Here is a 22,480-nt window from a genome sequence, read left to right as displayed (position 1 = left end):
CCTGGTGTGTGCAAAGGGAAGCCGGGTACACTCACCGTGGGTCTGGCCTGAGCAAGACAGCCAGCGGGAGCCTCGTGCAGTTTCCTCTGCGGGAGCCCACGGGCCAAGGGTGGCTGTCGGCGCAGTCGTGTCTCCCTTGGCGAGGAGGGTGGGGGCAGCCGGGGAACCTGGGGGGAAAGGGAGCCTCAGGTCTGGACTCCACTGCTGAGACCGTGACAGGGTGGGGGCGGCCCCACACCTGAGCAGTGTAGTTTGAGTCCTAGGACCTTCCTTGGGCTTAAGAGGGCAGCGTCTGTGCCAGTCATGGGGGCTCTGGACTCCCGCCCACACACCCAGGTGCCCTACCTGAGCAGAGCGGCTGGGCCGAACACCCTCTCAGCAGAGCGCTCAGCTGGGAAGCCCAAGGGTCTGGCTCGGAGCTCTGGGCTCAGACTGGGGGCTGCAGAGCCAAGGAAGAACAGCGGTTAGCCTGGCCCGGGGGTTGGCCATCTGCAGCAGCAGACTCCATGCCTGCTCCTTCCTCCTTGCCATGGCTTGAAATCCTACCCCCAAGCTGATGGTATTAAGAGGAGGGGCCTTGAGGTGACTTCCTAGTCTCCAGAACTGTGAGAAGTAAGTGTCTGTTGTTCAAGTCCTACCCAGTCTGTGGTATCTTTGTTATAGCGGCCCAAACGGCCTAAGAGGCACCTGCTTCTGGCCGCTCCGCACACACCAAGCCTTACCCACGCTGAGAGGCAGCCCAGGCCCAGCGCTTGGGGGCAGGTTCCCCCAGTGCATCCAGCCTCCTGGAAGACAATGCCGGTGGGCTCAGGGAGGCTTAGCCTGGAGAAACTAAGGTCCCTTTGGGATTCTGGAAGGACAGCCTCAGGGAGATCCCAGGGGAACAGACACAGTGTAAGGAACAGAGCCAGGAACCCAGAGGGACTCCCAGGTGGGGCCCCTAAACGCTCTCTCCACACGGAGCCTGTCAGACCACAATGATGAAAGATTTCTGGTCTAAGGGGTGCTTTCTGTGTATTCCTCCTAGCAGTAGAGCTGGGCTTGGCCACTGTCTGTAAGACACCCCAAGGAAGGTGCGTTCAGAACTGTTTGACGACTACAAGGTTAGAAAAGGCCTCATTAGCAGAGCAGAGCATGGGGAAGCCCATGAAGATCCTTGAGGGAAGGGCTCAGGGGAGTCAGACTCCAAAGTGGGTGAACAGAACTGGGAGGCTGTCAGGGCATCAAGCCTGGCTCCGCTTCTACTAATTAGCTATGTGATCTCTGGCAAGTTGCTTACCCTCTCTGGGCCTTAAATGGAGAAAAAAACTCCCACTTACCTCTCAGGCACAGAGATAGTAGATGTGAAACTTCCAAGGACGCATCCAGTGCCAGCAGCTTGGGGCCCAGGGAATCAATGCCCCTCGCGCCTGCTCCGTTCCCCAGGCTTCCCCTGGAGCCTGCCTGCCGCGCTGCTCGGGGGCTCCATGCCAGCTCTCAACCTGCCCTTCAGATGGTGCTGCAAACGGTCTCTACCGCAGGCAGCCTGTGGCCCAGTCATGAGCCCAGCTGCCTCCAGCCCCCTCAGCTGCCCTTGGGGGGCTGTGCCTGTCAAGTCAGCGTGTCTCTCCCCTGACATGGCGCTCACCTTAAGGAGAAAGTGTGTTTTCCATCTTGGTGATCCCTTGGTCTCTCACGCTGGGCTTCTGCGAGGTCAAGGGTGGCTGTGGAAGCCGCGTTCTGAGGAGAAATGAGCGGTAGAGTTTACCACGGCTGTCTCTGCTCTTCCCTGTGGGTCCTTCTTTGTCCTCTGCCCGCCCACCCACTGCCCAGTACCTTGGCTGCCATCCGCTCGTCCTGGAGCAGGCTCGGACAGCTGCCCCCCGAGGCCCCAGGGCAGCCGTCCCTGGGGCTCACGCCGGGCTGTGGAGAGAAGGCGTGAGGCTGCACCAGCCTCGCCAAAGCCTGACTGTGTGTCTCCAGAGGCTCCCAGGGAAAGGACTGGACTGGACCAAGGTGCCCACGGGGAAGAGGGAGCCAGGGGGTAAACTTCCAGGGAACCCAGGAAGAGGAAGATGAGGGGCGCACCCCCACTTGGGCGAGGACAGAAGCTGCGAAGTGGCCCCGGGGAGCCAGACTGTCCAGTTGCCGCGGTGGGCACCACAACTCGAGCCTGCCAGGCCCCGCTGCCCTCTGAGCCCTCAAGTGGCTCTGTGGAGGGCAGCTGCTGCGGAAGCAGTTTCCGGGCATTTCCCTGGCTCCTCCCAGGCAGGACCTCCTACGTAAGCTCCAAAAGTCCCCATGGCAGGGGCACCCTTTGCATCCTGAAAATGCAAGATGGGGCCCAGGAAACATTGTGACCAGCTTCGAGGCCAGGGGCCCCCTCTGGAAGGTGGGCGAGGCATCTAACCCTCCCCAACCTCCTCATCCCTGGTGACCCCCCTGGTCCCTGGTACTGCAGCGCTGGCTCGGGGTGTGGGCTCCCTACCCCGAAGGTCCCTGCCGCGCTCTCCAGGGAGACAGTGGTGGCAAAGGGTATGCGAGGCCCGACGGGGACACGTGGCTGCAGCTGTGCTGTCTCGGTCAGCTGTGCTCCGGGCCACCAGCTTCCCAAGGGCTCTGCTGGAGGGAGGTCAGCCCGCTGCCACCTCTCCCAGCTTTCAGCTCCTTCACCTGTGGCTTCTGTTCCACCTTCGGGAGGGGAGCCAGGCCAGGGCTCTGGGGGCTCCACGCCCCAGCCTCTCCTCCCCACGTGCCTCCCACCCAGAGAGCCCCCATGTCCTCACTGTTCTTCATCTTTTCCTGCTCCAGCTCAGGAGACTTCCCTCTCATCCCAGTGCACACGGCGCCCTAGCCTACCTGGAGATGTGGGCAACAGGACGTGACAGCCAGCACGGGAAAGAATAGGGCTTTCCTGAAGGGTCAGATGTGGGCTCAGCGCCTGGAGAGAGCCTGACTCTCGGGCTGAGACCAGGACCGCCCACCCCCATGGGCCCCCAGGCCCCTATCTCCCAGTGCACCCTCATTTCAACCTCCGCTCACCCCTGCCTTCCTCTGCAGTTGAGCAAACTTCTCCTCCTGGGCAGCCAGCAGCTTTTCTAAGTCCTGGTGTCTGTGGAGCAGCAACTCCACATCTGACACCGAGCGCTGGGGAGAAGCAAGCCAGGGTGCGGCCCAGCCCTCGGGGGTGCAGAGAGCCATTCCCTCACCCTCTGCAACCTGGCCGGGGGCCCAGGGTGCAGGGGAGCAGCAGGATCTGCCCTTGGCTGTAGCTGCCAGACGGTGCAGCCAGCTAAGGGGCAGGGCCTCGGCTCACCCTGCAGTTGGGGTCCAGCAGGAGGTCCTCCCAGCACGCCAGCCAGGCCTCAGCCTGGTCCAGCCACTGCTGCAGCTTCTGCAGACGCCAGCTCCCCTCACAGCGCTCCAAGTGCAGGGCCCAGGCCTCCCTGAGTGCCCGCGGCCGACCGTCCAGCTCCTGCAGGCACTCTGTCATCTGCGGGGACGGGGCACTGGGGGTGAGATGCTCAGGCAGAGCCACGGGGTGGGGCAGGGCTGGAGCACCCAGCAGAGGTGTCGAGGGAAGACCGTGAGGCCTGGACCCTCCCCGTCTCTGCCCCCCTCTCTCCGCCCCCTGCCTGGCCTTCTGCTCCTGCTCAGGGTTCCGAGGCCTTGGGTAACTGGGCTGTGTGCCCAGCTCAGCCCCAGACCCATCTCTGTGCTCGTACCTCCAGGGACATGAAGTGGCCATTGTCCACCGGCTGCTGCCCTTCCTGCTGTACATCCTGGGCTCTTGATGGCAGTGCCCCTTGATCTGTTGCCCCAGCTGCTCCAGCAGCTCCAGGAGCCGCTCGGTCCCAGACACATCCCCAGCCAGCTCCTCTGAGGACACCAGCCCCTGCTTCTGAGCCCATGCTCTGCAGGGCAGGGAGGGGAAGCTGCTGTCAGGGCCAGGAGGGCAGACTGGGGTGGGGGGCAGGGCATGAGCTGCATAGGGAGATGGGGACTATAGCCCCCCAAAGAGCTGGGGTGACCCCCGCCCTGCAGGGCAGAGCTGAGCCAACAGCCAGGGCAGGATGCCACCTACAGCAGTTCCCAACAGCGTCCGAGGAAGGCGTGGCCCTGGGCAGCCTCCTCCAGCTGCCGACCCCACTCCTGGACCTTGGCATTCAGGGTGGCCCAGGCCTCCTGCACCTCAGCCAGTTGCTTGGCCAGGCCCTCCTGAGCCACAGGGTGTAGCTGGCCCAGCTGGCAGGGCTCCATCTGCACCTGGGCCCCCTCCTTTTCCATCGCTGCCAGTCCCCCATGCAGCCAGAATCAGGCCTTACCCCCTGGCAACTCGATGCATCTGCTCCTTTTCAGGGAGCACCCATCCACTCTTGAGAAGCCCACCTCCACAGCCCGGGCATGCAGGGCCTCCCTTCCCACCTCTGGGGTCCCCTTACCCAGGGGAGGAGGTCAGACGGGCAGCCCACGGGGCATGGACCCTTACCTCCAGGCATCTGTGCTGTTGCTGCAGGGTCTGCACCGGCGCCGGGCTGCGGCCACAGGCATCTCTTGCCACCGGGGCCGCCTTCTCCTGCATCCAGCCCCGGAGCTCGGCTGCTACCTGCTCAAAGCCGCAGACCTCATGGGCCATGGCCAGGTTCTAAGAGAGGAGGGCGGGCCTGCTCCGGCCAGGGTCCTCTCTCCCTGGAGATGTAACCTTCCGGGCCACTTCCTTTTAAACAAGGAGGTCCATGGGGCTTGGTGACTCGTTCATGACCACCGGGTACAGGAAATGTCCCAGATGTGGCAGCTGCTCTGTGAATGTGTGATGTTACTGATGATGGGGTAGGTCCCTGGGGGATTCTGGGAGGAGAGGGTCTTCAGTGCCCAACTCATGAGACGGGCAGAGGTGGGGGCTTGGAAGCAGGTGGGAATGAGTCCACAGGAGGGAGGACGTTCTTTTGGGGGCATCTGGCTGAGATGAAGAGGGTCGCCTCAGGAGGCTGCCTGGCCAGGACGCTCAGAGGAGGTATCCCTGGGCTGCAGGCTCTGTCAGGGGCTCGGGGACCTGGACTGCTTTTCTAGAAACTACCAGCTGTGGCTGAGAGCGAAGGTCATGGAGAAACGCTGGGGATGCCCTCAGCACACAGATCCACTCAGAGCATTTAGATGAGAAGAGTGAATGGCTGGAGCGCTCTTGCCCAGTTAGTGGGTGTGGTGAAGGACAAGAGACCAACGGGGCCTGTGTCTTAATAAACCTGAAGCCTATGTTTGGAGGGGGCTTTGCGGCGGGGGGGAGGTCAGGAGCTGGCCAGACATGCTTCCTGTTTCTCCCTGGAGGTGTGAGCTGCCAGGGGGAAACCAAATCAGTGGAGAGACTCGGAGAGGGCTGGAGGTGGAAGGCTGCGACTTTTGATCTGCTTGGCACTGGGAGTTGGAGGCAGCCACCTTGCTCCGCACACAGACACACAGACGCGGTGGGGCTGCCTGTCCCTGGCCCAGGCAGATTACACAGCTGCCCAGCCCCTTGGCTGCCCCTGGCTGAGACTGAGGGCACCTACCTGTGTGCGGGTTTTCACTGCCCGGTCCAGTCTCTCCCAAATGGCCTCGATGTGACTCCGCTGCCCTTGAATCTGGGGAGAGCGCCTGGGTGCTGCCCATTCCAAGGAGCCTGCCTGCTTCCACAGGGCCTGCACATTGGCCTGTCCCAGGCTCTGGACTTCCTTTCTGAAAGCACCGAACTTCTCTTCCAGCAGCTGCAGGGTGCAGGGCCAGGGAGGTCACTCTGGAGGTGGCATCCAGCAGCTCTCAAAGCTACTGAAGGGCTCGGCAGTATCTGCCACTCCTGACGTCCCTCGGCCCTGCCTCTAGGACCACGGGGATCCTCCCAGAGCCCCCCACTTCCTGTGTGGCCCCCTCCCCCTTCTCTGCCCTTGTGGGCCACTCAATCTACTCTCCTCCAGGTTCGCTCAGGAGTGACTCACCTTGACGGCCTCCAGGTCCTGCCTGTAGTCCTGGGACTCGGCAGTGGCCACCTTTGCTGGCCAGCCAGGCATCCAGGAGCAGGGCTTCCCGCTCCAGTTGGTGGAGCTGCAGCTGCTCCCGAAGGCCTTTCCCCCTGCCCTCTGCTCTCTGCAACAGCCCTGAGTGGGTGTCCCTCACTGCGAGCATCAGGGCGAGCAACTTGGGGCTGCGGCAGGAAGAACAGTCCGCCTGGAGCCCTTCCTCTCCAGGCTGGACCGGCCTCGTGCCTCTGTAGGGAGAGCCCCTCCCTGCTCCTCCCTATTTGGGCCTGGCTCCAACGCACATTTCTGGGTTCTGCCCGCTCTCAAGGAGGGCTGCTGTCTGCTGCAGCCTCTCGATGCGTGTGCTGAACCCCTCCAGGTCTCTCCTGGTGGCCTCCAGCCACCGCAGAAAGGCCTGCGTGGCCTCGGCACTCTGGCCCATATGCTCAATGTCCCGTTCTTGAACACAGCCCCATTCTTCCAGCCAGGATCCTGCCTCTGGGAGCTGCGGTGACATAGAGGACAGGTTTCCCCGGGCGATGCCCTCCAGGGCTCCCAACTTTGAGTTCATGGCCTCGAGATTTAGAGCAGTGAGTGGTTCTCAACTTGGCTGATGGGGATCACCTGAGAGTTTTAACAATTGGCTATGCCTGGCTCTCACCCCTTAAGATTCTGATTTGGTCTGGAATACAGCTGAGTGTCAGCACTTCTTAAAAGTTCCAGGTGATACTGATGTGAAGCACTGATTGAGAATCATTGGTTTAGAAAAAACAGCAAAACCAAACCAAACCAAACCCAGTGGGCCGTTTCCTGGGAAACATGCTGAAGGAAGATCTTGGGGACAGGAGACAACTTAGTGGAGGTGACAGAAGATGCACAGAGACCCTGGAGCCCCACCTGGGCATTACCTTCCAGCCCTGCCTACCCTCTGGGTGTCCTCATGACCAACCCCCCACCCTTTCGTGCCCCATCACACCCCCTCACCTCCATCATGAACTGCTGGGCCTCCTGAGCCTGCTGCAGCCGCTGTCGCCTCTGCGTAGCCTCTGCCTGCAGGCGGCCCACGGCATCCTCCAGCTACCGCGCCCGGGCAGCCACGTCACGGGCAGCAAAGTGCCCAGCCTGCACCAGCTCGTGCCCTGTGCCCACCGCCGCCTGGGTCAGAGCCTCAGGGCTGCTCATCTCAGTCTCCAGGTTCTGCAGAGTCGGAGGAAGACGGGGGATGCTCCTGGGTGCTCCTCGGGGAACCCAGAGTCACGTCTCAAGCCCAGTGGGATCCCACAGCTGCCCCCAGGGAGAACCCTGCCCCTGTGACCACCAAAGAATCCAGGGAGAAGCTTCCAGCCCGAGGCGACTGACGATGGCCCCGCCCCTCCCGCTGGGCCAACACCTGGCACTTCTCCTGCAGGCGCTGCAGGGCACTGGGGCTCTGGCCGCAGTCCCGAGCGGCCGTCAGGGACAGCTTCTCCCGCACCCAGGCCATCTCCCCGTCAGCGTCCTTGAAGGACTGCAGGAGGACGCTCCGGGCCTCCAGGGTTGTCCTGCGCTCCCGCAGGGGCGCCCGCTGGCTCTCAAACCTGCAGCAGTGGAGGGCGGGCCCGGGGCAGGGGGCACCCTGGTCGTCAGGATCAGGGCCACACTGTGACCTGCACACCAGCTCGCCCGCTCTGTGCCCCTCACCGTGGGCAGGGAGGGCCCCGAGGAGCCGAGCTGGGGGGCAGAGAGGAGGGACGGCTTTACCGCTGAAGCAGCCGCTGGGCCTGCTCTTCCACATCTTGGGCCAGGCAGTGGCCTTCCCAGGCAGAATGTGAGGTGGGCACGAGAGGGAGAATCTAGAGCTGCACCCAGCCCGCTCCAGGGCCGCACAGCCTCACCTCACGGGCCTCCTGTAGCTTGGCTGCCTTCCTCTGGCAGTTGGCCTGTAGCTCCTCCCAGAGTTCTCTCAGCTCCTGCAGCCGCTCCTGCATGGTCTCTGAGGATGTGAGGCCATCCCGCAGCAGCCTCTGCCCCTCCTACAGCCACAACATGGCACACACCTCATGGACTCAGGACTGCTGGTGTCAGGGCACTCGTGTTGGCTCCAACCACCAGCCCCACAGCTGCAGAGTCTGTGTGCTAGCTGTGTGATCTTGGGCAAGTTCCTTAACCTCTCTGAGCTCTTTTTCCTTATCCATGTAATGGAGATAATAATGGGTATTTTGCTTAAATGAGATCAAACATTTCAAATACTTAGCAGGGCACTTTATATCACCGAGAGGCAGCCTGGGGTCGGGGCCTGCCCTTTGCAGGTGGAAGAGGGTAAATTTAAAAGGTGCTATACTTTGACTCCTACATGAACAGGACTGCTGGCTACATACTCTGACTCTGTCCTCTGATGTCTGTCCAAGAGAGCTGTTAAAACCATCACGCCAAAACACCATCTTTAAAATTCTTGAAAAGGCACTATTTTTGGAGGGTGCCCAGGGAAGCCACTGCGTCTCATGGCCCTTTGGTGCTTAGCACGGCATCTGTATGCAGAAAGCACTCGAAGGTCGGCCATCCACGGCTGTGATTCAGAGCCAGCTGCCAGGGCTCTGTGGGGTCAACCCCTGCTCTGGCCTGTAAGCCCATCCCTGGTCCCCAAGACCTCACCGTCTGCAGCCTTTGCTGGTGGTGTACACTCGTGTCCTGCGCCTGGAGATTCTGCGGCCGCCGCAACTGTGCCTGCAGCCCGGCTGGGTCCTGCCAGCCCTCTTCCAGGACCACCAGGTTCTTCTCCCTCAGCCATGCGGCCACCTGGGCACACCGGGAGGAACAGGCCCTGCTGCCTAGGGCTCTCCTTTCCCCTAACCTCTGGGCTGCCCTGAGGAAGAGTGGTTTGTCCCGGGGGCAGCCCCTTCTCTCACCACAACCACTCCCCACGCCGGCCAACCTCGTAGGAACCCTGCAGGAAAGGCTGCAGCTGCCCGAGCTCCTCCAGCTGGTGGCGACAGGTCCTGGCTTGCTCCAGGAGTGCCTCTTTCCTGCCGGAAGGAGGGTGTCAGGGGCCTCAGGTCTGCTCACTGGGACCTGGAGCTGTTATGGGGGTGTGTGTGTGTGTGCACACGCATGCACACACACGTGCATAGGTGTGCCCTTCCAGCCCAGGACAGCCTTTCTTGTGTATCAATATACCCTGAGTCTGTCTCCTCCTGCTGGGGCTGCCAAAGGGTGTGGAGGGCAGAGGAGATGCAGAGAGTCTTGATGGAATGAAAACAGCCCCCTAGAGGATGCCAGAAGCCTGAGAGGGAGGGGGTCAAGACGGCACTGTCCTGGGGGACAGCCGGGCCTGCCAGGAACCACCTAAGGGGGCTGGGGGGGGCAGGGAGTGTTGACAGAGACCAGCAAACCAACATTTTCCATCTGTCAATCAAAGACCTCGGGTACCCAGGTGGGGCCCACCTGCAGGGAAGAGGAGGGCATGGCCGCCAGGGCACCAGCCCAGAAGCCACAAACACAGTGGGCCCTGGTGGGCTCTCTGGGAAGGACGGAGACCCCCACCAATCTGGAATCCAGCTTTTGGCCAAATCTGCCTTGATCTAAACATCTGAGGGGCTGGACGAGGCAGCTGAACCAGATGGACTTTTATGTGGAAAAAAGGCAGAGACTGGAGTCTCATAGCTGTGCCAGCTTCAGTTAAATGAGCATAAGACATATGCCAACCCCCCTGAGTGCCAGGCACCACACCGGGACATCAAGGATTCCTTTCTCATCCTGACCACAACCCTAAGGGGCAGGTATTTTTATCCCCTCACTGTAGACATGAGACTCTGTGAGGAATCTGCCCCAAGTCCCGCTGTGAGAGGGCAGCGCAGAAACTCAGCGCCGTCTGGCTAACTGCTGTGCTCTGGTATTGCCATTTCATGAGGTCATCTCTCTTGTAGTTTCTTAAGCATGTGTTTCTTTTTAAAAGTCCCCTTTATCTCAGCTGAGTGACCATGTGCTGTTTGACTCCATAACAGGTTGACACACTGCAGGGTCAGGAGCACTGGGGCCCTGGCATCTGAACTCAGCCCCTGGAAAAGCCTGGTGAGCCCAGGCTAAGGGATACAAGGGCAAGGGAAGAGCCTGATGCCTGTGCCAGCCCACCCTCGGCTCCCGCAGCCAGAGCCAGAGGTACCTCAGGAGCATGGCCTGGCACCGGCCCAGGGCACCCTGGGTCTCGGGCTGTCCACCCTGGTGCAGGCTGCGGGTGGAGGCTTCCAGCGCGCTGATCGCCTCCGCCTGTGCCTCCAGGTCTCGCTCATGCATCTTCTGCTTCCACAGCAGTGTTTCCACGTCAATCAAGGAGTCCTGGGAAGCGATACTGTCTACAGGGATGCCCCCTCCCAGTCCCAAGCTATCTACTTTCCTACCAGACACATCCCCCCAATCCCTCAAGGCTGTATCTGGCTTTAGGGCAGTGATTCTCAACCAGGAAAGGCATGGGGAATAAGGGTCAAGTGTTAGAATTTCCAGGGCAGGTGGAGCTCCTCCACATAACAGGGACACCCTCTCCTCTGCACCCCCAGTAAGGCTACGCCAGTACAGGAAACGGCCCCTGATCATCCTCTGAGGACCCCCATGAGTCAGACTTGCCTGCCACAGGGGTTGGGACAGTTGTGGGAAAAGCAAACCTCTGGGTGTAAGGAAGTGAGGGGGGCAGAGGAGAGAAGGGTGTTGGGAAAAGGAGGCAAGAATGCATCAAGGGCCACAGGCTCACCCTCTGAGCTCCCACAGAGGGCCCAGCCCCAGATGCATAAGAACTGCCAGCGATGGACGGGTAAGCCACTGCTCAGTGACCGGCGTGCTTGAGGGTCGGGAGATGCCCTTGGCCTGGGGAGCTCTGGCAGCACTGGCTGGTTTGATCTCTAATGCTGCCCTGGCAAACACTCCCTCACTCCTGCTGGGCACCTACCCTGAGACCCTCACTGGCTGGGCAGGCTTCCAGGCTGCAGAGCCAACTTTCCACCTGCTCCACAGAGCTCAGAGCCAGCTGTTGAGAAAGGAAAAGGCAAGAGGAAGTGAGCAGAGGGTCCAGTCACTGCAGGTGGAGTGACCCTGTTGGTGGCCCAGTGGGAAACCAGGGACCTGGGGCCTGGCTCAACAGAAGGAGTCCACAGCAGGCAAGATTTGCCGTGGGTGAGCTGAGTGGTAGGCGGTGGGTGGTGGTGGGAAAAGCCCCTGGCACGGCAGCCTCTCTGGCTTTGGCTCTGACGAGGGGCAGTGGGTTTAGTACAGGCCCCAGGGGTGGGGGCGGGATGGAGGCTGCTACCTGTAGCTCCAAGGCCTGATGCAGCTGGAGCTGGTGTTCCTGCCAGACCCCTTCCAGGCTGTTCAGCTCCTGGTCTAAACCAGCCGGGGCCTGGCGGATGTCGGGGGTGGATGGGTGCCCGGCGGCAAGCAGTCGTTGCCCAGTGCTTCGGGCCAGGCTGATGCTGTCTGTTTGGGCATCCAGCTCGGCCTGTAAGAGGACTGGGCTCAGATCCCAGAGGCTGAAGCTTCCTGAGTGGGAGGGAAGAGGCCCAGTGGGAGGGAGGAGAGGTGGGGAAGACCACTGAGGGGGTTAGAGGGAAGAGGAGAAAGGCAGAGGTAGCCGATGCAGAAAGAACCCAAGAGAAAAGTGGGATCACAGTAAGGGGGAGGCCAGAGAGGAGGCGAGATCCCAGGAAGGGCCTCAGGGTCTGGGCCGCTCACCTTGCGATCCTGGCATTCCTCCAACATGCTCTGGACATCCGCGAGGCTGCTGGGGGTGCTCTGGGCGTCCATCTCAGCTCGCAGCCTCTGGGCCCAGATCAGCAATTCCTGCAGCGTTGCCTGCCGCTTCTGAGCTTGGTGCAAGGCATCCAGCGACCCCTTCCTGCCACAGGGTTCATCAGCTAGTCCTAGGGCCTCTGAGCCCCTTTCCCCTGCCAGTGCCTTCTGTCCCTGAATCCCCTCAGCCAAAGAAGGGCCCATGGGCTGGGAATTAATAGGGTGGCAATACAGATGGTTATTAGAAGGATGGAGAAAGACTCTTAGAGAAGGGTGGGGATTGAGACGCTGCAGGGGATGGGTCAGCAAGAGCAGTGAGGGAAAGAGGCCTGGGGGTTTGTACCGCTTCTGGGCCCCACACCAGAGCTGCCACCAGCTGCCCATCATTGCCTGCTGCTTGCGGCAAGGGCGTGGGCGGCCTCAGGGCTTCTCTGGCAGAAGCGGCCTACCTCAAGCTCTACAGGCTGTGAGGGAAGCCAGGGTCAGCGGCTGGGGCAGGGAGGCAGGTGGTGCTCAGGGGAGCCCAGCCTATGGTTGTACAGCTCAGTGGACCTGGCTGGCCCTCGGTCCCAAGCACGCCCCCGCCCCGCCGCGTGCCTGCCCAGGGTCCCACGGAGGAGGTGCCTGGGCCTGAGGCCACCTCCACACCCAGCTTCACACCTCCACCTGGGCCTGGACGAGGCCTATTTCCTGCTCCAACTCCTCGTGTTTCCGCCTCAGCCTCTGCATGCTCTCCAGATCTTTCCCACAGTCCAGGGCCTGGACCAGGGTGGCCTGGGGAGAAAGGGGGCGTTATTATCAGCCTTTTCTCCAGCTCCTCCCTCACTGCAGAGGGGTCGCTGGCCACAAGGTTTCTGTGTGGGAAGCAAGCACCCAGCCTGATTCCCTTCCCAGGGCCCTCCGCGGGCTGGAGCAGGCCGCTGGCCCTGACCACAGGTCCCTTCCTTCTGGGAGGGAGGAAGGTTCCCAGGAGAGACTTGGGGCTGGAGTTTCGCTGGCGGTAGGAACCTCCACGGGTGTGCTGCTTCCACACGTATGGTCTCACTTGACCCTCGCTCCTTTGCAGGGAACTGAGATGGGCTGGCCTAGGTGAGGCAGGAACCAGAGGGGCAGTAAGAACAGAGCCCTCTGCATGCTCAGAACAGGGCGCCACGTGCTTCACAGGGGGCTTCTCAGGCCGCGTACAACTTCCCCACTCCCACCTCTGCCAGCGTCTAGGCCAGGTTTCTCTGTGGCTGCTGACCCAGAGAAGGTTCTGGCCTTGCTCGGGGACAACAGAGGAAACGGTGGGGAGCGGGATGCTCTGGCCTCTGGACTCACAGTGCTTCTGGGAGAGAAAGGCGGCAGGTGGGCCAGCCTCCTAGAAGCAAATGGGGGCTTCTAGGTCCGCAGTTGACCCCAAGAACGGCTGGCAGACCCTCGGATGGCCCCCTGATGGGACCTGCCTACAGGTGCCCAGCTGAAGAGGAGAGGCGGGTGAGGGGGGGACGCACTGGCTCCCTGGCTTACCTTCTCCCCGATCTGCTGAGTGAGGTCATCCAGCTTTTGGGACAACGTGTGTATCTCCAGGGCCCCTTCAAGCTGCCGCTGGTAGCAGAGCAGGTTGCCATGGAAACTGTTCCACCTGACGGAGAGGGTGTAAGGCTGAGGTCTGAGGTGACCCTCCAGCTCCCTCTCCCAGCCCCACTGCTTCCGGCTCTGGGACTGGCCTGTTGTTGAGCTGCTGTCACCGTTGGCAGGTGGGGTTGAGTTGCTCAGGGTCCTGGTTCTTGGACTGCAGGGACAAGTCATTGACGCTCCTGATGTGGGCATCATCCACCGTGTCCTGTGGAGGTGCAGGGGGAGGGCATCTGTGGCACCTGCTCCGAGCCCCTTCTTTGCACTGCATCAACACTTGGAGAGTGTGCTCGGGCCTGAGAGAGCTCGAGGAACTGCACGTTTGCGGAGTGGAGGCAGCTGCTTCCCCTGCCGTGGCCATCCCATCCCATGCCAGGTGCCCTGAGCAAGATGCACCTGGGGTCTGTAGCCCAGGGTCATCTCTAAGACTAGGAAATCTGCTCCCCAGGTCGGGACCTGGCAGGAGTGGGAGGGCAGGCACGCACTGATGAACAGAAGCTTTTAAAGTTAAAATGCAGCTTCTCAGGATAAGAAAAGCAAAGTAAGGGGTTGAATGAAATGGTGAGTGCCAGACTCCTTAGGTTTGGGTGTCCCTGTCCCTGGGAGTCACTGGGCTGAGGCTGCCACAGCTTAGACACTGGGTGGGGTTCACGGCTACACGGGGCTGGGGTCCTTGACAGTGGATGGACTGCAGGTGTCCTGCCCCAGTAAAAGCACCTTGCACTGGTCTACATTTCCAAAGCGCTTCCCAATAGGTGTCTCATAGGTGCGCAGGGAAGGGGGTTTCTCTCTTTTATAGAAGCTGGAGCAGAGCTCAGAGACTAACCTGGTGAATTTATGGCAGAGCCAGGACTCAAACCCAACTCCTCAAGTCTATCTAACACTCTTTCTCCTACAGCATCTGGCACAGTGGCTGTGAAATTCCACCGTTAGTAAAGGCCATCTTAGATTGGAGCACTGCAGACTTTTAAAAAAGTCATATACTTACTTCAGGGGGTGAGGTTAGCATGTCTGGGCTCTTAATACATGACTGTGAATGCACTTGGCCAATGTCTTCCCTCTATACCGCATAAGGTAAACTGATTTTGGTGTGTGTATGAGTAGGGGCTGGGGAGGGGATGCTGAATGAGAGCTCTGAGCAACTGCAGTTTATTGATCATCTACTGCACCCAGGCACACATGCATTCTTGTTCTTTTAAATTTTGAAATAATCATAGATGCACAGGAAATCGCACAAGTGTATAATGAAGGCCCGTGTACCCTTCCCCCAGCTTCCCCTGATGGTAACATCTTACATAACTATAGTGCCATATGAAAACCAGGACACTGACTTTGGTATAACTGTTAACTAGACTACAGACTTTATTCAGAGTTCAGCAGCTTTTACATGCATGCACCTGTGTGTGTGTGGGAAGGTATAGCTCTAGGCAGTTTTATCACATGTATAGATTCCTGTAACCACCACCATACGTATATGCTCTCTTACCTATGAGGTAAGTGGTATCCCCATTTTAAAGATGAAGAAACTAAGGCTTGGTGAGGTGAGGGAGGCTCCCCCTGCCTCAGACCTTTCCTCTTGGCCATCCTGGTGTCCTCACTTTGGGCAGGGTGTGGGCTGGGGGCCTGGCTGTTACCTTGGCAACAGAGGTCATGATCTCCTCATGGGCCTGGACCTCAGCCTCGAAGGCCTGGTGTTTCGGCATGTGCCTCAACTTATCTTTCAGGTCCCCAGGAGGGACTGGTTCTTTCAGCTGCTGGAGTCACTCCTGGATCCAGTCCTCGGCCTGGTGGGGTGGGGGGGACATGAACCTCATGATGCTCATGCTGCCTCGGTCCACAGAAATGTCCCACATGCCTGCGCTCAGCTGTGCCCAGGTAGCTGGCTTCTGGCCCAAGGGTGGGGCTGGGCAGTGCCTGGTAAATAAGATCCAATGGTCTGAGCCCAGGAAGACAGCCCCAGGCCCAGATGGCCCCTCAGGCACACAAAGGGGCTGGCCAGGGAGCTTGGGTGGGACCTCATTTTGGAGGTGAGGCTCACCTGCCCCAGAGCCCTGGACTTCTCTGCTCCCTCCCAATGCCTCTCTTTGCCCTGGCTCTGTGAGAGCTTAGGAAGCAGCGGGGTCTCCACATACAGGGTCTTCAAATCAAATGTCTGGGCTCCAGCATGGCCTCTGGGAAAGCCATTTAACTCTCCAAACTTTAGTATCCTCATCTCAGGGCTGTGGTGAGGCCTGAATGAGCCCGTGAAGGTGGACGTCATCTGTAAACTGGAAAATGTGGCCCAAGTGGAAGGTACTGGAGAGGCCCTCTGACCTGGAAGGCGGCCCTGATGAGGGCCGTCATCAGCAGGGAGGCGTGCAGGGTGTGTCCCCGGCTCTCCGCCAGCTCCTCCACCCGAGCCCGGCGCTCTAGCAAGCTGCAGAGCAGGTCCTGCGCCCTGGGGCCCCCGAGCATCTTCACCTGCTCACACAGAGCCGCCTCCAGTGGGCGGGGTGGGGCTGGGGGGAACTCAGCTCTCGGTTCCTCATTCGGGGGAGCCCCGCCTTCAGCCCTGCATGGCCCAAGGCTGGCCGGTCCTCCCAGCAAGCCAGAACCAGCCCCCAGCTCTCCCCCCCCTGCCCCCGCTCCGCTGCCCTGTGACTACCTGATCTGGAGCCATGTGGCCCCTGTGTCTCTGCAGTGTAGCCCACCCCATCCCAGGCCCTCCTGAGCCACACGTCCTACTCTGCTCAGTCAGCCCCAGCCAGGCACCCCTAGCCCCCCAGGCCACCCCCAAACATCAGCATTGCTTGTGGGTACACACCGAGCACCCCACCTTGACCACGCCCAGGATCCCCCAAACCCATTACCTTCTCGTCCTGGGCAGTCAGCACCTTCTGGAATGTCTCATGCTTGCGAATCAACTGCTCCACCTGTTCCACGGAGCTCTCCAGGGCACTGGTTCTCCGGAAGACCTGGCTCAGCCCACGGAAAAGTCAAAGGGGCCATCAGGGACTGTCCAGCCAGCCCCCCACCCCCATTTGCAGCCGTCTGGGTCGAGGCAGTGCACAGCCTCTGGGCTCCACATTGGGGAAAGGGCCAGAGCCCCAGGAAGCAAGAGAGCAGGTCGGGGAGAGGGCAGAGGGGAGAAGAGGGTGTGCTAGGAGGCTATGGGGTGAGGGCACCTGCCTCCCGGGCCGTGAGGGTCTCGTCCAGGCGGCCACGCTTTCTGAGGAAGAGCTGCTCCTGGTACATGGCCTGCAGCCTCTCCTGTTTCTGCTCCCAGGACTGGAACACCTGCTGCTGCTTGTCCTGCAGGACTTGCGCCCTTCCTGGACCTGGGCATGAGCGTGTGGAGAGCCTGCACTCGGGAGAGCCGCATGGACCAGATGAAAGCGGGTCCCAAGGGCAGCCTCTGAGGAGAGGCCGGCGTGGCGCAGTGGGGTAGGGGTACAGTGATCAGGCACAGGCTCAGGCGGGGTAGGCTTGGGGGGCACCAGGAAAGGGGGGCCCACCTCCTTGATGGATGTCCCTGCAGTTTCCAAAAGTGCCTGCTGGCCCACCGGGGCAGCCTGCTGGTGCAGCTCCTCCTGGGCCTCCGGCACTGCCCGAAGCTATTGGTGGGCGCTGAGCTTCAGCAGGCCACTGCCGGGCTCCTGAGAGATCTCCTCCACCTGCAGCTGCTGTCACACACAGGCGCCCAGGAGGTGCAGTCCCACACCTGGATCCCAAGGAGACGGAGGGAGGGAGTTGGGTGAGGGCTGGGCTGGGCAGCAGAGAACCAGCCTCTGAGGCACAACTGCAGCCTGCCTGGATCCACTCACACACTGAAGTGGCCCCGAGCTGTCCCAGCTCAGAGCCCAGGTGAGGTTCACGAGGCCTGTGGTCACCTCGTTGCTCCGCTGTTGTCCAACCCAATCCCCCCAGGGCTACTAAACTTCCACAGGCGCCAGACCAGCCTCCTCCTTGCCCTGCCCATGACTTCTCTCCACCCTAGGCTTCCCCTTGCCCCTCTTGCTTAGAAGTTCTTCTCCTTCCTTCCATCCCTTCCAAGCTCACGTGTTCATCAAGGGCCAAGGCCTTCTTTGCCTTGTGAAGCCTTCCCTGCCCCCCTGCCCCCCTGCCCCCCTGACATCTCACTGCGTGCCTTGTCCTCTGAATCTCCAGTTTAATACTTACAAACACTCTTCTGTTGATTTGTGTACAAACACATGTTAGAGCTGGAGCGGCCTTGGATCCATGTCCCGACACCTCATTGCACAGATGAAGAAGGGTAAATTGCACATCGTGTGTGAGGGAGTTTTGTAACCTCCAGACGCTCACACACAGGGGGTAACAAGCTAGGGGTAAGTGCCTTGCTCGAGCCCACACTGCTAGAAAGTGGCAGAGTTGGGTCTCTAAACTCAAGCCTTTTTGCTGTGTCATAGTTTGGGTCTCCCTGTCTATCAGGCACCGGGATAAGGGGACTCCTAGGACACCCATAGCCAGGGCCCACTGTCCCAATCTGACTCTCTGGGGTTTTAGGCTCATCCCCCCCAGCTAGATAGGCTCCCTGACGGCAGTGATTCCGTCTTTCACAGGCTCTATATCACCTTCTCTCCCCACTCACAGCTCCCAGCAGAGAGCTAAACACAGATGTTGAAAAGATGCCGCTGATCCAGAGGTCACCGTCTAGGACATGCAGATCTCCAGTTCTGGGCTGTTTTTCCTCCTGAGCTCTGGCTGGGACCCCTGCCTCCTAACTGCACTGTCACTCACCTGGGCTGGTGTTGACCCAAACCTGAGGAGTCACCGCTGCATCCCCCGCACTCGGCCCTCTGCCTGGCCAGACGGACACCTGCACATGCCCAGTGCTCTTCCTCCTCGTGTCCCCACTCGTCTTCCCTCCAGGGTTGGAGGGTCTCATTAGTGCATGCACACTCACGGTACAACACACACACGCACACAGAGCCTGGGGAGGGAAGAGCCCTCACCGCTGCATGGAAGCGGGCCAGGAGCCATGCCCGCTCCAGCTGGGCCCGGCGCCGCTCCACGTGCAGCTTCAGGGCCTCCCAAGCCTGCACCAGGGCCCGCTGCCTCTGCTGCACCGCTTGGGCCTGAGGCCCGGGCCCCAGCTTCTGCACCGTTCCTCCAGTCTCCAGCAGCTCCTACAGCTGGGGGCAGGATAGTAATAGGGAGGGAAGGGTCGCATCCTCCTAGAGGCTGAAGGGCCTGCCTATCCCACAGCTCTCTCCTGGGGTCCAGCCCTCCATGCACAATGGGCCTGACTGGCGGCCCCGAGAGCAGGGAAGATGGGCAGGCCTGCGGGGGAGAGGCAGCCAGACCTGGGCTCACCTGCCGCTCAGTGCCCACGAGTTCACGCTCCAGCCCCTCGTGTCTCCTCAGCTGGGCCCCCAGCCCACACAGGTCCCAGGCCACACCACAGGGGAGGCTGTGGCTTTCTCCCGAGGAAAGGAGATGGCCAAGGGGATCAGGACCGGAGGGTGGGGTGCTGATCCACTTCTAGAAAGAAGCCCCTTCCTCCTCCTGGGCTCACACCTGGACCTGGGTGAGGGAGGGCTTCCAACAGATCTCTGTGAACTTTGAGGGTGATCTCAGCGTCTCGGAGCAGGCGGCCGTGGGCCTGGGTCAGCGCCCACAGCTCCAACCAGGCAGCCCTGCGCACAGGCGTGCGGGAGACGGGCAGCAGATCAGCTATTCACCTAGCACCTCGTTCCGCCCCCTTTGCTAGGCTGGTCAGCTCTCCTGCTCTCTGGGCTGCATCCAGGACTGGCCCAAATCTCCCCTTCTTAACCCCCTCTCCTGTCTGGCCCTGGCCCTGTAGCCTCTCCTTCTAGCTTTGCTTTGAATTCAGCCTTTTGCTGTCGCCACGCTCAGCACTTAACTGATTCCTGTGCTCTTTGATGCTCCTTACATCTTGTGCCTTTGAGTCTCAATAAGTCAATCAGATTCTAATCGTTCCTCTCCATTCCTCATTTACTCAGTAAACTCTCCCTGAGCTCCTAAGGCTGGGTCAGGCTCCGCGCTAGGGGTTATGAACGAGGATGACCTTGCCTCAAAGCTCACAGGTTGGGGGAGGATCCAAACCAGCCAGTGGGCAGCTAGGCAGTGTTCCCACAGCCCCTCCTCCAAGTCCCGGGAGCCAGAGGTTTGGAAAAGTGTCCCTGGGGGTCTGGGCAGGACTCTCTGACCTGCACCCGTGGCAGGCTCGGCTTCCCTGGAAGCATCCCCCTTTCCCGACACCTCAGGTGCAGACAGAGCCAGCGTGGCCCCGGGACCACGTGCCCTCTAACAATCCAGGACCTGCCTGCCCAGCACCCTCCCCCAAACCCATGCCCTGGGTCCGCAGGGCACTCACTGCAGATCCTGCTGCATCTGACAGGCCTTGAGGGGCAGCGCTGTGCCCACATTCTAGCAGGCTCTCTGCCAGCTGCTGGCGGGTTGCCACCTGTTGGCCCCCCATCTCTACTTGGTGCTGAAACTTTGCAAACTTGGTGCAGAAGCGCTGAGGGGAGAGGGGAGTAGGTGACAGAGTGGCCCCTAGCTGGCGAGACAGCAAGCAGCCTGGGGAGTGAGGCACCTCAGTGACATCTGGACCGTGGGGGGTTGGATGGCCGCAGGGCCTGCCCACTCTTCCCAGAGGGCCTGTCCTCAGCCAGGGCTCATGACCCAGGGCCCCCTTCTCCACACAGCCCGGCCAGCCCCCTGCCCGCAGCGTTCTGCCTTGGGGCTTCCTCCCTACCCCCGGCCTCTTCTCACCAGAACGTCCTCCTCCCCAAGGCTCTCTGCTCCCCTGACTGCCTGCTTCTGGCTGGCCAGCCAGCCCTGCAGGTCCTCGGCCTCCCTGATGAACTCGTGCATCTTCAGGGTCCCCTCCAGCTCCCGGTCCCCGTGGGGATAGCCCGTGGTTCCCCAGAAGTTAGCTGCCCACCCTCCTGGGGACAGCTGGCCCAGCCAAAACAGGTGACCTGAAGGAGGAGGTTATTCATGATCTCTGCCCAAGCCTGAGGCTCTGGATTCAGGGAGGAGTAAACATAAGAAGGCCAGGAGAGGGCAGGTGAGGGTGTGGATGTGGAGAAGAGATGGGGAGCTAGGAGCTGGGGGTCCAAGTTCCTGCCCACTGGGCCCTCACTGAGGAATTTACAGAAAGAGGGGAGCAACACACAGCAAGGAACCATCTGTCATCTCTGTGGGCCTGGGGTCACAGGCTCCTTCCAACTCGGGGTTATGGTGTGGACACAGCCAACCGTGGCTAGGCCCCCTAAACCTGGGGAGGGGTACAGCGCCCCTCACCGTGTGGCTGCCAACTCCTGCAGTGCCCGCAGCCCCTCCCGGAGCCTCTGCTGCACCACGCCCAGCTGCATAGGGGCCTCGGGGCCAGTGAGGGTTTGGGCTCTCTGGTCAAGCTCCTCTATGGAACTCCAATAAGAGCCAGTTCCTGTTGCAGGGCCTGCTAGCACGCAAAGCTCAGACTGGGTGACTCATTCATCTATTCATCTACCCACCCTCCTATCCATTCACCCATTGATCGTATACCCATTCTCTTCCTCCTCTACTCATCCACCCACCCCAACCCATCCGCTCACTCACGCACCCATCATCCACCTATCCAACAGTGATGGGGTTCCTTACTGTTCCATGAAAGTGAAGACACAGTCTGTGCCCACTATTTAGCAGGGAGGGGTGAATGATGGGTCATCTGGGCCAAGGAAGAGAGGCCATAGGGGGCATGGTACTGGCCCCAGCATCGCAGTATAAAAAATGGATGGAGGGGCTTCCCTGGTGGCGCAGTGGTTGAGAATCTGCCTGCTAATGCAGGGGACACGGGTTCGAGCCCTGGTCTGGGAGGATCCCACATGCCGCGGAGCATCTAGGCCCGTGAGCCATGGCCGCTGAGCCTGCACGTCTGGAGCCTGTGCTCCGCAACGGGAGAGGCCACAACAGTGAGAGGCCCGCACACCGCGATGAAGAGTGGCCCCCGCTTGCCACAACTGGAGAAAGCCCTCGCACAGAAACGAAGACCCAACACAGCCAAAAATAAATAAATTAATTAATAAAAACCTATCCATTGGAGGAATACAAAACAATTAAAAAAAAAAATGGATGGAGTTAAGCAAGCTGCCCAGGATGCCTGGGACGCTGAAGCTCCATGAGGCCATGGCTACAGGCACGCCCCTTAGGAATGGCTCCCTGAAAGTCCTCAGTCAGGACCCTGAAACACTGACCACTAGGGCTATGTAGACAGCAGGAAACTTCAGTGACGAGAGGCACCAGGATTGCTGTGGGGCTCAGGGCTTGTGGTTCTGAGAGACAGATTGCAGGAAGGAGGAGGGGGCTCCAGGCCTCCCTCGCTTTAATCAGGGATGCTTATGAGGTAGGTTTCAGGCACGGTGTTTGGTTAACTCAAAGCGTGGTATTCAATGTGTGGGAGGAAGAAGGCAGTGGAAGACGTGGGGAGGGCTGGAACAGGTGACCCCCCCAAGACAGGAGAAAAGTGCGAGGGGGAGGAGAAGAAGCAAGAAGAGAAGGCAGAGAAATCCTGAGGCCACGGGAGTGTGGACCACTACAGAGATGAAAGAAGGGGGATGGGCTCTTCGAAGGGGTGGTGCCTGAAGAAGGGGTGGGGAACTGTGGGTGAGCAGGGGGCCCTGCAGGATTTGGGTGGGGGTGGGGAAGGGGCTGGACAGTTGGACAGTCTTCAGGAAGAAAGAGCAGGGCTCTGTGCCTCTGAGAAGCGGGATGTGCCCTTTGGGCGTGTGACAGACCCCTTCCTCATGGTCCATCATCACCCCAGTCCAGACCATGTAGGGGATGCTCAGGACACATTACCTAGTGCTTCTTGATGAGCCTGACCATGGCTGTCTCGTCCCCGCCACAGTCCTGACTGCTCACCAGAGGCCACTTCTCCTCCACCCAGTCCTCCAGCTCTGATATGTCCAGGAAATACTATCAAGAATGGTGCCAACTCACCTTGACGATCTCAGATGGGACCCTCCATCACCCCTTGGGGACATCACGCCACTGCTCTCCAGCAGGCAGCAAAAAGAGGCTTCTTTGCCCATGGGGACCCAGCAGCTCCGGGCCCAGAGTTCTCACCACTGACCCAGCTCCCTGAGAGTTCCAGGTCCCGCCCACAGACCTCACTCGCAGAGGCTGCCCGACTT

At 60.4% G+C, this 22,480-nt stretch overlaps 1 protein-coding gene across 1 annotated transcript in view; it reads right to left on the bottom strand.

The window, feature by feature from the left end:
• Positions 1–22,480, bottom strand: part of SPTBN5 (spectrin beta, non-erythrocytic 5) — a 46,209-nt gene that overhangs the window by 838 nt on the left and 22,891 nt on the right. Inside the window, 44 exon segments of the mRNA XM_029237119.1 lie at positions 36–167; positions 346–453; positions 1,462–1,511; positions 1,816–1,902; positions 3,022–3,126; positions 3,296–3,472; positions 3,705–3,772; positions 3,775–3,893; positions 4,064–4,274; positions 4,459–4,624; positions 5,526–5,720; positions 5,949–6,002; positions 6,004–6,154; positions 6,272–6,474; positions 6,954–7,166; positions 7,360–7,546; positions 7,710–7,761; positions 7,849–7,981; positions 8,601–8,744; positions 8,881–8,971; positions 10,108–10,280; positions 10,885–10,962; positions 11,242–11,430; positions 11,664–11,826; positions 12,064–12,124; positions 12,127–12,184; positions 12,381–12,494; positions 13,230–13,344; positions 13,451–13,545; positions 14,936–15,121; positions 15,651–15,815; positions 16,187–16,291; positions 16,506–16,641; positions 16,818–16,999; positions 17,626–17,689; positions 18,075–18,469; positions 18,651–18,757; positions 18,855–18,973; positions 19,675–19,700; positions 19,702–19,821; positions 20,076–20,206; positions 20,611–20,745; positions 20,748–20,766; positions 22,146–22,262. Of these exon segments, the coding sequence (XP_029092952.1) occupies positions 36–167; positions 346–453; positions 1,462–1,511; positions 1,816–1,902; positions 3,022–3,126; positions 3,296–3,472; positions 3,705–3,772; positions 3,775–3,893; positions 4,064–4,274; positions 4,459–4,624; positions 5,526–5,720; positions 5,949–6,002; positions 6,004–6,154; positions 6,272–6,474; positions 6,954–7,166; positions 7,360–7,546; positions 7,710–7,761; positions 7,849–7,981; positions 8,601–8,744; positions 8,881–8,971; positions 10,108–10,280; positions 10,885–10,962; positions 11,242–11,430; positions 11,664–11,826; positions 12,064–12,124; positions 12,127–12,184; positions 12,381–12,494; positions 13,230–13,344; positions 13,451–13,545; positions 14,936–15,121; positions 15,651–15,815; positions 16,187–16,291; positions 16,506–16,641; positions 16,818–16,999; positions 17,626–17,689; positions 18,075–18,469; positions 18,651–18,757; positions 18,855–18,973; positions 19,675–19,700; positions 19,702–19,821; positions 20,076–20,206; positions 20,611–20,745; positions 20,748–20,766; positions 22,146–22,262 (5,699 nt within the window).

Source organism: Monodon monoceros, unplaced genomic scaffold (genome assembly GCF_005190385.1).
Source record: "Monodon monoceros isolate NGI ecotype Baffin Bay Population unplaced genomic scaffold, NGI_Narwhal_1 Super_Scaffold_21, whole genome shotgun sequence".
Classification (NCBI taxonomy): domain Eukaryota; kingdom Metazoa; phylum Chordata; class Mammalia; order Artiodactyla; family Monodontidae; genus Monodon; species Monodon monoceros.
The sequence above is the reverse complement of the archived record's forward strand: the minus strand, read 5'-3'. Positions and strand labels throughout refer to the sequence as shown.